The sequence below is a fragment of the Rutilus rutilus genome, assembly GCF_951802725.1.
Source record: "Rutilus rutilus genome assembly, chromosome: 3".
Taxonomy (NCBI): domain Eukaryota; kingdom Metazoa; phylum Chordata; class Actinopteri; order Cypriniformes; family Leuciscidae; genus Rutilus; species Rutilus rutilus.
In genome coordinates, this window is record NC_140211.1 from 2,746,431 (window position 1) to 2,761,746 (window position 15,316).

The 15,316-nt window shown below is 39.1% G+C and overlaps 1 protein-coding gene across 1 annotated transcript; it reads left to right on the forward strand.

The window, feature by feature from the left end:
* Positions 1 to 10,110: 10,110 nt before the first annotated feature.
* On the forward strand, positions 10,111 to 15,057 carry LOC311288328 (uncharacterized protein). The gene is made up of 2 exons (XM_084405666.1): positions 10,111 to 10,359; positions 13,279 to 15,057. The coding sequence occupies exons 1-2, from the start codon at positions 10,349 to 10,351 to the stop codon at positions 14,870 to 14,872; spliced, it is 1,605 nt and encodes a 534-aa protein (XP_084261792.1). The 5' UTR covers positions 10,111 to 10,348; the 3' UTR covers positions 14,873 to 15,057.
* Positions 15,058 to 15,316: the final 259 nt, after the last annotated feature.

Below are 15,316 nucleotides of genomic sequence, written 5' to 3' on the forward strand. Positions count from 1 at the left end.
TCAACCTGTACATGCCTCCAATGAGCCAAATAATGAGAAAGAACCAAATTGCTTACCACAGTTATGCAGACGACACACAGATTTACTTAGCCCTATCGCCTAACGACTACAGCCCCATTGACTCCCTGTACCAGTGAATTGATGAAGTCAACAGTTGGATGTGTCAAAACTTTCTTCAATTAAACAAAGACAAAACTGAAGTCATTGCGTTTGGAAACAAAGATGAAGTTCTCAAGGTGAACGCATACCTTCACTATAGGGGTCAAACAACTAAAAATCAAGTCAGGAATCTTGGTGTGACACTAGAGTCAGACCTTAGTTTCAGTAGTCATATCAAAGCGATAACAAAATCAGCATACTATCATCTAAAAAATATTTACTTGAATAAGGACAAATAAAAAAGAGACAAACGAGTACAATATGATAAATATCACAGCAGATATGGATTTTTCTGCATTAACAGACTGACGATTTCTTAAGCCTCTGTCTTCTTTCAAAGCTTTTATTTTCAGCATTCTCACTTTATTCCTAATATAAATGTTTATTTATTCATTACCTTTCATGGAAAACCTCCTGCGGATCAGAACTTCAGTGTGGAGACGCCGAGACTGATTCCCGTTCTGACTTTGCTGCATTATAAGGATCCTTATTTAAATACCATCGCAGAGCATGAAAATAACCAGTAACTGATATCTTCCTCATGGAAATGAATCATGTTTACATGCTTGTAAAAACAGCATCTCCCTGCTCTTTTCTTCCATTGGGGTCTGTGATGTTAAGAGGCCTGATTATTTCAGGACCTTGAAACAAGTCATTATTGTTTAGTTTATGTATTGCTTTGGTTATTGTATTTAAAACCGCAGTGCGTCCTGAGATACATTGAGTAATGAAATACCCACGCTGCCATGCTAAGGGGATGTTTGCCAATAATGGCTGTGACAAGCACAAAAATATTTAACACAGAGTAAAATCCCCCTACTGGTACTACAGCCTACGGCCACTGCCCGAGCTTCATGCTTTAATGAGGAAACACCTTTGTGATTCACACAAAGGACTTGACCCAGAGCCAGCTCAAAGGCCTGGACACCACAACTCAGGCTGTCTGTGTGTGGACTCAACCCGGCACAGTATATAAGATGTGTAGACGGCTGAGCACGCCTTTGCCACGAAGGTGAGATCCAAATGCAGCTTTATTTAAGGGCAATCCAAAGGCGTAATCCAAAGTACAGGCAATAGGTCATACACAGGCAGGCAGTCCGTAAAAAAAAAAACAAATAAACAAATAATCAAAACAGGCAGGGGTCAAAGGCAAAAGAGTAATCCAGAGAACAGGGCAAGAAATCCAAAAAACCAAGAGACATGAAACCAAGGAGAATGCTCGGAATTGCAGTGTGACACTAAAACAAGACTTCACGGTGAGTGAATGAATGAACATGGTATAAATAGACTGACACAGGTGAATGCAATCAGTGAATGAGGTACAGGTGAATGTGATCAGTGATAAGCAGGGGGGAAGGAAGTCGACCGGAAGTTGAAGTCGGCCGCGTGCCGCCATCTTGTAGCAGAACTTCACCTGCAGTTAGCATCCCATTGACTCCCATTCATTTTGGCGTCACTTTGACAGCGAATAACTTTACATCGGAGGCGTTTAAAGACTCTCATTTGTCCATTATTTATTTCTAAAGAAACACGACAATGTATAAAATGCTCCATTACCTTGTAGCTAATGTTATGGCCCCGTAGAAGCAGTTTTTGTAAAAGTAGGCTAACGATTGCGTCATAACCACACGACTCTCTGTCGCACAGTAGAGAGATTACCGTATGGACAGGAGGAGAAGCTCGCGGGCAATCGGGGGGACGTGGAGGCAAAATGACAATATAATTAATCAGAATACCTAGCAAAAGTTTCTCCTGCTCCTAGCTCATGGACAGCTCCTGCTCACACTCTCCGTCTCTGCAAGATTCGGAAGGGAATGATTCAGATTTCTCTTGGCACAGCTCCTAGAAGACAGACGGGTTGCTCACGTGGTCCGTGTAACGCTTTGCTCGGTTTGAGTCTGCGCGTCAGGAAAGGAAGTGCTAAGAAATCGCTAAAAATGGGCTTCACTTGTCTCAATTGAGTTCCAATGGGGTCGCTGTGTCCATTTCTTTTACTGTCTATGGTGATAAGTGATGATGAGTCCGGGCAGTGAGTTATGGGAAATGTAGTTTGTGAGTGATAATAGTCTTATGTGGAGTGCCCTCTGGTGGCTCTCAAGGGCACTCCAGCTGGTGACCGTTACATAGCCCCCCCTTTAAGGAGCGGATTCCAGATGCTCCTAAAACTGCGGAAGGGGCCTGGGGGCGGGATGGAGGGCCAGGCAGGCCCATGCAGCGGAAGAGGACCTGAAGACTGCGGCAGGGCGGAAGGCCAGGGTGGATCCGGCTGTGCAGGCGACCAGGGCGGAGCAGGCAGTGCAGGCGACCAGGGAGGAGACGACCCTTCAGGCGGCCATGGCACAGGAACAGACACCGGCTCAGGAACAGACACAGGGACAGGAACAGACACCGGCTCAGGGACAGACACCGGCTCAGGGACAGGAACATATATGAACTGGTGTTTGTGTCCCTGAGATCTGGCTTTCTTCTGGAACACCATGACTCTGGTTTTGTCCAGATTGACTGTCAGGGCTCACTCACTCACTCACTCACTCACTCACTCACTCACTCACTCACTCACTCACTCACTCACTCACTTACTCACTTACTCACTCACTCACACACAAACTCACACACTCACTCACTCACTCACACTCACTCACTCACTCACTCACTCACTCACTCACTTACTCACTTACTCACTTACTCACTCACTCACTCACTCACTCACTCACTCACTCACTCACTCACTCACTCACTCTCACTCACTCACTCACTCACTCACTCACCAGCTCCGGCCCTGCCATTTAACCAGACGTGGTCTTTGATGGTTTAGATGGCAGGGCCGGAGCTCTTAGTGTCGTTGTCTCCCCAGCGAGAGATAGCTTACGAACGTCTCTTCAATGGGGGGCATCGACACACACACCCGTGCTTGCGCATTCCGTCCACATTCAGATAATTTGAATGTCGGAAGCGGTGAATGCGAGAGGAATACGGGTTTGTCCTCACAGTGAAGGTCGGGAAAGAATGGAAGGCTCTATGGAAGAGCTGGTGGGTTAGGGACTGTTCGTTTTTTATTTAAGGGGCCACCGGTGGAGTTTTGAGATCTGTAGTCAAAAAATACATGACCCTCCCTTCGCCAGCAATACATTTTTCTATGACCTTCCAAAATGATTGTGAAAAAAGCAATGACCCTCCCCGATAATTTATTGATTAGCCCTACTTCTGTACTGGTTTGCGCTTGGCAAAGATGTTCAGATAGCCTTTTTTTTTTTTTTTACAACCATAAACTCTTGCTTTCTCATCTTACTAGGGCTGTAACGATAGACCAAACCTACGATTCGGTTCGTATCACGATTTTTTATTTTAGGTTAGAAAAAAAATCATGTTTTCGGTGCTGATGCGGTGTGATGCGTTCAACATGGGTGGCGCTGCCAATAAAGCATCTAAAAGCTGTCACAAAGAACCAGCAAAAGTAATGATTATGAATGTGTCAAATATAGCAAGGAGACATTTTAATTGTTTATTAATAAACAAGTGTTTTCTGTGTCGACTGCAAAGATGAAGTTGACGATGCGTCAGAGCCAGAGAGAAATGCACATTTCATACGGATTACATAAGAGAGCAGTCTGTTTTCTTTCATTTTGAATTGTTCTGTTTAAAAGTAGACATTTCAAGCTTTCTATATATTTCTCAGGTCTGTGAGGCAAGTAGCCTACCTTACGCTGAGTTTCGGTTCATTTATGAGACGAGAGTCCAGTTCACTCGCCGGCGTCTCCGTGTCATGATTATCTATTTTCTACTATATTTACTTCTTAATTATTAATCACATCCAGGCAATTGGTTGATGAAACATTGATTAAAATTGAGATACAATTAATAAAAAACGAAATTCACCTTAAAGACAGGCTTTGTGCTTTCTGTTTGAGGTCTGTGTGATTTTTTTTAAAGTAGCTTTCAAAGCAGTCATGTCCGTAATGGAGAACTGAAGAATTCATGTCACGCACTTAACATTGTTTTGTTTTTTCACATAAATGCGAACACGAAAAATGAAATAAAACGAATATTTTATGTTCTGTGGAGGCCGACCCTTCTTCATCCGGTGGATAGGCTATACATCTTTTGGTTTGCGCAGTGTAATTCATAGAATTACTACAAAATATTTTGCCACCTAAAAGTTAAAGATTTGTTGTGTCATGTCACATGTGTATTTCCCTCATATTAAATATAAAACGCATGTGTAGACTGATATTTTTCTAATGTCTTGACTCCTTTATTAAGGGAGTATGGATATATTAGCAGACCTTTCAATATATTGGTAAATGCATTTTCTGAGAATTTATATTTCAAGTTTTGACTGCAAATGTCACGTCCATAACGCTGGAATTGGCCAATTTTACCGAATTTATCCTCAAATAGTTTTTTCGGTGTAGGTCTACGTATTTTATTATGTTAACTTAAATACTACTAATAGTAATTTAAAGATGTGGTAGCCCTACATCTTACACATCACACTCCACTGTTATGGTGGCAATTTTAGTAGATTTACTCTCTAACATTATTGTGGAAACAAAATAAGAATGGAAACTAAAATATGGTAGTATCGCGCTACAGCGCACATTCTATCCTGCAGTTCTGGCGCCTCAGTCCCAATACTGTAAAACTCGACGTACATTCACATCACACATGTTGCAGCTGTAGAGTTACACTCACAGGACACTTTGCACTTATTCGCAATCACAAAAGTTCATTATTTGCTCGTGCTTTGAAGCTTTGCCGGGTAAACATTTCATTGGCGTTCTGTTCTGACATGATGCACTTTTTCTGAGCGCGTACTGAAGTGCGCGCGCACTGTCAAACTGCGCCAAACTGGATTTTTGTTGGGTCAGACCCATCTGATATAGATGGGGGGCTGATACCGCGAGAGCAACATGGAGCTACATGTAAAAGATATGCAGCAAACAAGCCACTTTGAAATGTTGCTGTTTTCATGAATATAAAAGTTGGAAGACCCTCCCCCTAGACTAAAAAAAGTTGGATGACCCTCCCCTCAACAAAGAATAAAAAGACATAACCCTCCCCTATTTTCCTCCGGTGGTCCTTTCCATAAATACCGAATGGTCCCTTATGGCCAGAAAAGAAGCGCAGTACTCCAGCCATCAGTGTCTCAGGACGCAGTGTGAGTTCCCTTTCTAAGAGGGATCCTAGTTTCAGCTCAAAACAAGAATAAATATCTGCCAATAAACTTAATTCAAAAGGAAAACAGATTTTTGTACTTGCCAAGCAAAAACTCAATTTTGATACATTTTTCGGAAAACAAGACTTAATATCTAAAGTCATTTCACTTCTCCAGTAAACTTTTAAGAAACTACAATCTTTAAACAGTTACAAGCTACTGTGCTCAAGGAAGCTGAAATGTGCCACCAAAACCTTTTTTTAAAATGTTGCTTTTTTGGTCACGATCTTACTATAAGAGTATAAACATTGAATTGCTTTTTGCTTCTGTACTTGTAACTATTGTGTCACTTCAGGGTTTAGCAAACATAAACCATTAACAGCAGCTAATAATTCATCAAAAAAGCTGCAACACGGAGCAAATGTTACAATAGACAAAAGCAAAAGTTAACATCGCCACCTGGACGAGCTCAGTTACTGGTTATTTTCATACTCGGCGATGCCATTTAAATACAGAACCAAAGTTGAATGGAAATCAGTGTCTGTGTGTCCAGACGGAAACATTTTGCATCTTTAAAACAACACAAGGTTTTGCATGAATTGGTCATAAATTACTTCCTCTAACAAACATTGTTTACAACCAAAAAACTGCACTGGAACACATATAATTACATTATAACAATAAGACAACAGAAAATGTGTAAAACTATAGACATATGTTTTTAAAGTCTGCAAAGTGTGATCCATATCATATGACATTAAAAATGCAATAATAAGCCAATTTTATCAAGAGGTCACCTTTGAATTCTTGTTTATTTTAAACGTTGTTTTAATCTTAATAGTTCAGATAGGAATCATGGATATTTATTTATTAGTTTATGATTAGTAAAATGGCAGCTATATATTTATGAACTTTTTAAATGTAAGTTCAGGAGGAATCTGTTAATGCAATCCTGTCAGTCACTTTAAAGCGACCGCTTACCTCGATTCCCTGACAAATTACATGCATTTTTTCTTTTTTTTATTCTACGGTTAAAAATAAAGGTTCTTTATTTGAACCTTATTTCCATTAAGAGCCTTTAACATCAGTGGAAACTTTCCATTTCACAAAGGCTTCTTTATAGTGGAAAGAGTTTAAAAAATTGTTCTTCGCATGCAAAAAGGTTCTTTAAGAACTGATCGCTGAAAGGTTATTCATGGAACCTTTATTTCTAAGAGTGTGTGTTTTTAAAAAATGGCAAATTTCTCTTTATACAGTTTAAGCAAGAGAAGTTTCTAAAGTGACCTGCAACATACATTTGGCGACTGCTAAATGTTTAGACAATTTAACTTTATAATTAGTATTTTCTAAAATGACTTGCACATTTGGAGGCATTTTTAAGGAATTAAACACTGTACGTAGTATAACTCTTAGACTATAAAGTAAAGTCTCATTGATAATCTCTGTTAAGAAAACATTTCTATCTCATATTCAGCAGATGGAGCTCCTGTATAAAGCAAGAACAGCTGGACTTTGAACAAACTGAAACTCAAACTGGTCCTCACAAAGATAGTTGTACAACCATCCACATGCAAGGACAGAATAATTATATAAGGTTACACTTTATTTTGATGCTCCCAACAGACATTCGACAAACTACATGTCAACACAAACCCTAACCTAACCCTCTAATCACTCTAATCGAGCACAGCGTTAGTTCAGACAGGCCACATAGGCATAGGCTGCGATCAGCTGACGCGGTCAGCTGTCAAATTGCTCCAACCACTACCGTTCTCCTATTAGACCGGAAGGATACGCGACACTTCCGCCTGGGAAACATGCTTAAACTACTCGCAACCCCCCCACCCTCACCACTATAAGTATCAAGCATATTTCTGTGCACCTTTTGGCTGTTGTCTTCTTTGTTTCAGATTATCAAGGCTTCCAAGTCCTAGAGCCACGGACATCATCGTGAGAGACACACCCTTCCTCGTAGCAAGCTACAGCATAGACGTCCCGGACTTCACTGCTACGTCTACATGTTTACCACGGCTTAAAGACATTACTAAACTGTCTTAATCATCTGTATATTGCTCAAGCTGATGGTTCCATAGGGGGGTTAATGCTAAAGCTACGTATGCCATTAATTATGGAGCAAGAACCCCCATAAGGAACCATACCGCCAAAGATAAATTGTGTTCAATAAACTCAAGTAAACTTGCCAAAGTGGTCTCGTCTGAAATGTAGTTGCAAAGTCACTTATGCTGCATTCACACCAAACGTGAATAGAGCGTCTGGCGCGAGTGATTTCCATGTTAAGTCAATGTAAAGACTGTATATCCTGCGGCGTGAGTTTAGCACGGCGCGGTGGACGCGAATTCGCCTCGTTCGCCTGAATGACGAATTGAGCGTCTAGCACGAATTCTTTTATTTGGTGCTTTTTGTGAATTCACGCGTTGAATTGACATGAATTCGCGTCTGACGCCCGAGTTGAAAAATCTCAACTTTGGCGTCTGTTCGCGCCGCGTTAACCAATCAGGAGCCGGCTTGCTGCTGTCACGTGGTGAAGTGATGTGATAAACGGGGACAGTACTGCTTTTCAGTTTATACTGTTATTTTATATGTTTGGCCTCAATACATTATTTTTGTAATATGACTAATGCCTGGTGTGGCACAACAAAGCAAATCTTTTATCACATAAAAGCTTGATTTCAATATATGAGACATTCATTTTGTATTGAATGCTATTTATTCCATATCTAAATCTAGATTATATGAAACGTTATTATTCTAATGTAAAGACAACCAACATACTTTAGTGTATAAGAACATAGTTCGTGTCGGGACAGTGTTGTGTGAGAAAAACATCACAGGACAGGTTAATTACTTTTGGAGGCTGGCTCCATTTATCATCAAAACAAAAATAAATGACAGATTAGGTGGGTGAGTACGGCGACGATGACCCCTACGCCGATACGAGCGGATTAGCTCTCCAGAGCAAATACGAGCGGTGACTCTCTCGATGAATGCTCGATCAACATCAGCCATCTTGCAAACAGACAACCGCCTAGCACTTGAATAAATTAAAGTTTTTCATTAAATATTTCACTTTAACAACTTGAAAAGAACAGGGAGGACATTTGGTTTAAAAGTAATTTACAATTTAAATGTGATTATGAACTAAAAATTAAAAGAAAGACCTCAAAGCTACAAAACTCTTATTTTGAAGTCTGAGGGTCTTTCTCTAAAAACATGCATAGACAGCTTTAATGTCATAGAAAGGGGGGCATCAGGTTTAAATCAACATAACCAAAGTGCATTTTAAGTCTGATTTGAACAAACTTTGCGCTACTATGTTTTATCATTGAAATACACCACATAATATTCATTTCTAGGTAGCCTATGCACATACTGTAGCTCTTTTAAAACAGAGAAAAATTGCATGTGCACCTTTATGATCAAAGATGTTTGTTTCCTTATAAGCAAACTGAGTGTTTACTGTAACTCGCAGAGGTTATTCTGACGTCACTCGTCAAGTTGCATTTTTCAAGTTCCAACAAGTAAAAAACACTGGAAGTTGTTACACACATTTGTATGAGTTGTTTCAGTATCCCAGAGTCAGAAAGTCACAGATGAACCGCCCAAAATATAAACTTTTTTTTTTTCTTAAGGTCTTTTTTGTGAAACTAATCATTCAACCTTGATCTGATTTTTGACATTCCTGTAGTGAAATAGAAACTAAACACAGCAGGACATTTTCCAACCACAGAAATTAGGTACTAATAAACTGCATGATCATGATGATCACAGATGAATGTTTTGAATATACTTTGATTATAAATACAGTTTTTAAAGAATTATAAAACAGAAAAACCTGTTATATGTGGCACATATATACCACATATTCAGCAATAATTTCTAGCCTACATTTAAAATACTTGATTAAAAATACATTAAAAACCATGATAATCTACAAGATTAACATCAGTCCATCTGCTCTAAACTCCAGTAAATGTACACTTTTTCTGATCTTATCTGGATTCTGATCATAGAATGAGGAAGAAAATAAGGCCTGGTTTCACAGACAGGGCTTAGATAACGCCAGGATTAGGCCTTAGTTCAACTAGGACATATAAACGTGCCATAGACAAAAACATTACTGTGTGCATCCTGAGACAAATCAATGGCAATGACATGTTTTAAGTGATGTTTCCAGTTAAAACAGCATTTCAGTCACTTTAACCCACAAACACATGAGTTTTATGCAGTAAAGTAAAATTCAAGCAGCTTTCTAATTATATAATTCTTGTTTTCTTTTTACTCTAAACTTTAAGTTGCAATGCATTACAAGAAAAAAACTAAAACACAATCATAGAAGGATGCCATTAATGTAACTGTTGCTGTTCAAATGCTGCTGCTAATAAACATGTTTGTGAGAAAAGTAGAAAATGCCTAAAATAATAGTCTTGCTGCATGGAGATGTTGAAAACTATTGAAAATTGAAAATAACAATATTTTAATTTTTTTAAGTACAAGTATTTTTAATTTTTTTTTACATTCCTAATTGCTTCTAAGAAGACTACTCTATCAAATATGTACACAGGTAAATTTCGTGAACAAAAACATGCAGAGTAAACAAATTACACTAGTCCATTAACTGTATGAATAAATGAGGGTGAAAAAATATTTCTGCATATGGACACATAAACATATCATTCCTGGCATTTCATTCATAATCAGACACTAGAGGACTCATTTGGCTGGGAGGGACTTTAGCTTGTTCGGCTTTTAAATAAACCAGTATTTCCTTCAAAGCCGACAATTCAGCAGAGACTGGTGTGTAGGGATATTCATTGTTTATGCTTAATAGCAAAACTGTGTCTCAAAATATTTTGATGGAATAACATTCCTCAAATAGACGCTTTACTGATTAGTAATTGTTATTAAATTAAAAAAACATCATATTCATCTAGAAAGGATTGAACTGTTTTGCTGTAATCCGACTGGAGAGTGACAGTCTTCTGTGAGGTGGACACGTTTATTCCAGCGATCGCCATGAATCCCGGGTGAGATGAAATTCATGTTTTCTACAGGATAAATGTACTTTTAACAAAATAAAATGTAAGTTGCTTAATCGCTAAAATGGTGTGTATCTTCATTAGAGATAATGAAATTTGAAGTGATTTTATAACAACCCAACTCTCACATGATGATCCTGTCATTACAAAGACAAAACTTGATCAACTAAAGGATTTCATTGGCTGTAACGTGTTTTATGGCGCCTTCTGGTGGATGGAAAGGTCTTTGCCCAAAACAGAAAAAAAAAAAAAAAATGCTTTGAAATACTTTCTTATGACTAAGTAACTTGATCATTGATTAAAAACAGCGAACATGTCAATGTTATGAATGTTATGAATAATGAGTGTGTCTGTGATTAATAATGTATTTTCATATTTTTAAATAGAAATTTGAGAAAATTACAGTATTTGTGTTGAAATTAATCTAGTGGTCATATCTGGTTTATTTTAAAACAAAGATGCTATTTTAGAAACTAAAGGCTGTTAAGATTAGTTTGGTCCTGAAGGGCATTTAAAACTCTCCCAACTAATGCTTTAAACTAACCATACAAACATTTTTGTATACATTTATATGTAACATTGTGTAACATTTATGTGTACAAACATTTAAATTGCACACAAGGTAGTTTTCATAAAAAAAATCTTTATGACAGATTTATTCAATATTAAAATAATTAAGATATCACTAATAGGTTAAGTAAATATATAATGCATTTACAATATAGGGCAAATATGTATAAAAAATGCTCACTTCTAAGTTTTTAGCTGTTTTGTTGTAACCGTTCCGCAGTTAAAACATTGATCGGACGATTACATGCTGATAAGTTTCAGTTAGTTGGTCTGTGTGTTGCCATGTCTGTGGTTTTCCTGCAACAATGCCAAACCACCACCGCCGGAAAGTGCTTTTTACAGGGAAACCCCTTCCGGAATGTGATTGGGCGGGTTTGGCCGTGATTGCGCGGGTATTAAATAGCAATTGGGCTGGTTTTGTTATGCAAACCTGGCAACCCTAGGTTCATTAGTTTAGATTTCCTGAGTAGAAGGAAGATGATCGGTTCACGTGCCGCTTGAACTGATGAGCGACCACTGCGATCTGTCACGACATATTAAAGAGCGTCAAAACACATTTATTGTTTGAAATTCATGATAACTGACAGAATATGAAAGCTAATTAAGTTTCTTATTTAAAATCACACGATTTTTGTGATTACTGGATGGGAGGAGCTACAAATACATTTAAGTTAAGTTAAAGCTGCAGTCGGCAAGTCTGGCAGATTGAGTGGCCCATCGTCAGTGCGTGTGTACCTGATTTTCTGTGAACACCCGTCTCTTCAGCATCGATCAACACCATGGACTCGGAAGTAGGCTGCCCTGGCTAATCTATCCATAGATAGCAATAACCGAGGAATTGGAAGCTTGTTAGTAGATTTTCTCTCCGCCATCACGCTTCCTACAATCTTCAGGCGAACTTCAGGTGTGTCGTGTGCATGTGATATTGTAACGTGCGCGTCTGCGCGAGGGAGAGGGAATCTGACGCGTGTGCACGACCTGTGATTGACAGTCAGATCTCACACCCCCCTGCGCTGATTGGACCTGATGAAGCGGGAGCGGTGGATTTTTGCAAAACAAATAACACGCTCCAGGTGGAGTTAGAAGCTCGTTTTTTTTTCTAAAACCACCTTATTTATGTTGTTCTGTCGGATTATAGTGTCAATTTCACTGAATTTGATCAAAAAAATGTTGCCGACGGCAGCTTTAAACTATAATCTTAAGATTTGAGAATCAAAATAGAGATTGTAAAAAAGAATAAAAAAAATAATAATTTTGACAAAGCATAAATAAAATTTGATAAATCAAAACACATAAGAAGTGCAGTCTGAAACAATGAAGTAGCAACAAGGAAAAAATACTCAGAATTCCACTATAGGACCAACCGGAAATACTAAAAGCAAATAACACAAGAACCGCAAATGACGTCAAGAGTCAAAACCACACCTCGGCTGATTTCAGGATAATATACTAGCATGCTACTCTCATATCTGCCTTATAAAACCATGGAGAAATACAGATATAGTAGTTTAGTATGTTATTTCAAATTTAGCCACACAGTTTCAAACCCTTCATTACACTGAATGCCCCGCGAGTGACTTGCAATAGAAACTTATCATGGCAGCATGATTTGAAAATTATTTAGAGGTGCTTCCCTGTTTGAAACAATGTATCTTGGAACATTATTATTACGGTTATTATGTTTAAAAAGAATAAATTAAATGTGAACATTTTCATATCTGTATGAAGCCGGTCGTATACTCGCCCCGCTCTGAGAGGGATTCGAACCAGGGTCTCCAGTGTGGGAGGCAGGCGCACTAACAAGGACGCTGAAGATCACAGTCTCTAAGGTGCCTCTTGAGGCCAGGGGAGTGAGGTTTTACACGCTCAGCTCTTACTGGCCTACATCCGTTACACTCACCCCCTAAACCCATCCGGGTCACGGCACCAAATTCAATTCGAAACAGGGTCTCTGGAGGGTGCGCTAACAAGGCGCTAAAGACCGCAGCTGCTAGCATCAGTCACTAGCACGCCTTTTGAGGCCAGGGGAGTAAGGTTTACACGCAAAGCTCTTACTGTCCTACGTCCATTACACAAACATATAGCCTCAAATCACACAACAGAGAAAAAACTAACTGCTTTACAGTCAAAAGTAAACTATACTATTGCCAATGTTCTTAAATGTTAAATTTGGACAAAAAGGAGATTCGTAACATCATGAAACTGTGAAATATGATATCCGCTATACAAATAAATTGACTTGCCTTAATCTTGGATGTCTGTTTTTATTAGACATTTCTAGTCATAAATTCTTGCTGTGCAACTATGTTGAGAAAAATGTACCTCCTTGTTTTACAGAAAGCCGAGACTTCCACCACGCAGACCAACTCTTATTCATGGAGGACCTCCAAAACGATACCGTCTGCATACTGAGAGAAAAGTGCTTGATGATCATGGAAAAGTCAGAAAATGGACTTATGGGTACAAAGACACCAGTAAACGAAATAAAATTGTTCTGCTGGTGGGAGAAACCGGCGCTGGTAAGACGACTCTCATCAACACCATGGTCAACTACTTACTGGGAGTGAAGTTTGAGGATGAAATGTGGTATGAAATCACAGAAGAAGAAGCCGGAGACCAATCAGAATCACAAACCTCTGAAATCACCATGTATGAGGTCTGTCCTTTAAAGAATCCCATATCTCTCACCATCATTGATACTCCAGGATACGGAGACACTAGAGGACTGGAAAAAGATCTGGAAGTTGCTGAGAATTTATATATGCTCTTTCAGAGTAATCATGGAGTGTGTGCAGTCGACGCTGTGTGTTTTGTGACACAAGCGTCTAAGAATCGCCTCTCGGACAGACAGCATTACATCATCAGTTCAATTCTGTCTTTGTTTGGAAAAGACATTGTGAACAACATTGTGTTTCTAATCACACACTCTGATGGTCTGCCAGCCAAAAACGTCCTTGGTGCCATTAATAAAGCTAGAATCCCCTGCAGACGAGACCACAATAACCAACCTGTTCATTTCTTATTCAACAACCGGCAGGCTGACGCCCGTCACACTGGAGAGCGTCGAGTTCGTGCTCAAAGAGACGCCTGGGAGGACAGCATGGATGGCATGAAGGACTTCCTTCAGTCTCTGACTCTAAAGAACAGAAGAAGTTTAGAGTTGACTTCAGATGTCCTGATAGAACGCATTACATTAGAAGCGTCCATGTGCAACTTACAGCTGCGAATTCATGAGAAAGAGCTGAAAAAGGATGAAAAACTTCAGATCCAGCGGGCAGTGATAGAAAACAAGAAAAAGATTGAGGAGTGTAAAAACTTTACCATTAAAGTAAAAAAGACTGTCAAAATGAAGGTCCTCATTGAAAGTGCTTCATGGAAGAGCAGGAAAGCGACGATCTGCACCGTCTGTGAGGAAAACTGCCATGAGATTGACTGCTGGTGGGTTTCTGATCCCAGCAAATGTGAAGTCATGAAAAAAGGTTACTGTACCGTGTGCACAGGGAAGTGTCACCACAGCAAACACGTCAAAGAAAACAAGAAATACATCGTCAGCACCTCGAGCTTTATGATGGAATTTGACTCTATAAAAAAGCAATATCAAAAAGCTCAGGAACAAACAAAGACATATTTGGTTTTAATGGATGATCTTGACAAAGATCTGAAGGAGATTGAAACCCAAAAGTCAAATCTTCTGTCCGAAGCTTACCAGACCATCAAGAATCTGTCTCAGATCGCATTAAAGCCAGACTCGGCCTTCACTCTTCAGCATCTGGACTTCTTCATCCCCAGAGTGAGGGAGGCTGGGAAAGAAGACTGGGTCCGAGAGCTGGAGGAAATGAGGAGAACCGCTGTGGCTGAAGAAGCCAATAAAGACGCTCTGAGTTATCTGAGAGCTGGTCTAGCTAAACTTTTCTTTGGTGAGCATCAATGATTGGATTTAATACAAATGAAACAAAGAACATGTAAATGACTGCTGCTTATAATGAGAAATCAATGCTTTCTGTACACAGTTGTTTCTACAGGACTTGTAAATACCAAGAGTTGACTTTTATTACAACTAACAGTTTTCAACTATGTTGTTTTTGTAAAAAGAAAGTCACATTAAAGATGTCTTTGAAACATTTTGTCTAGCCTTCCTCATTTTTATATATTACTTTTTGCGTATATATTTTGTTTGACCCTTTTTCCAAACATTCAAACTTAAAGTGGACTTTAGGGAATGATAAACACCAGTCAGTGAAAAGTCTCTCAGTGTATAGACCAACAGTACTCCTGTATTATTTTATAAAAATAAGAGAAGATTGTCTCAAAAAAACTTAACAAAATATGAGGGGTCAAAGTCAGGATATTAGTCATGCCAGTCAAACATTCTACA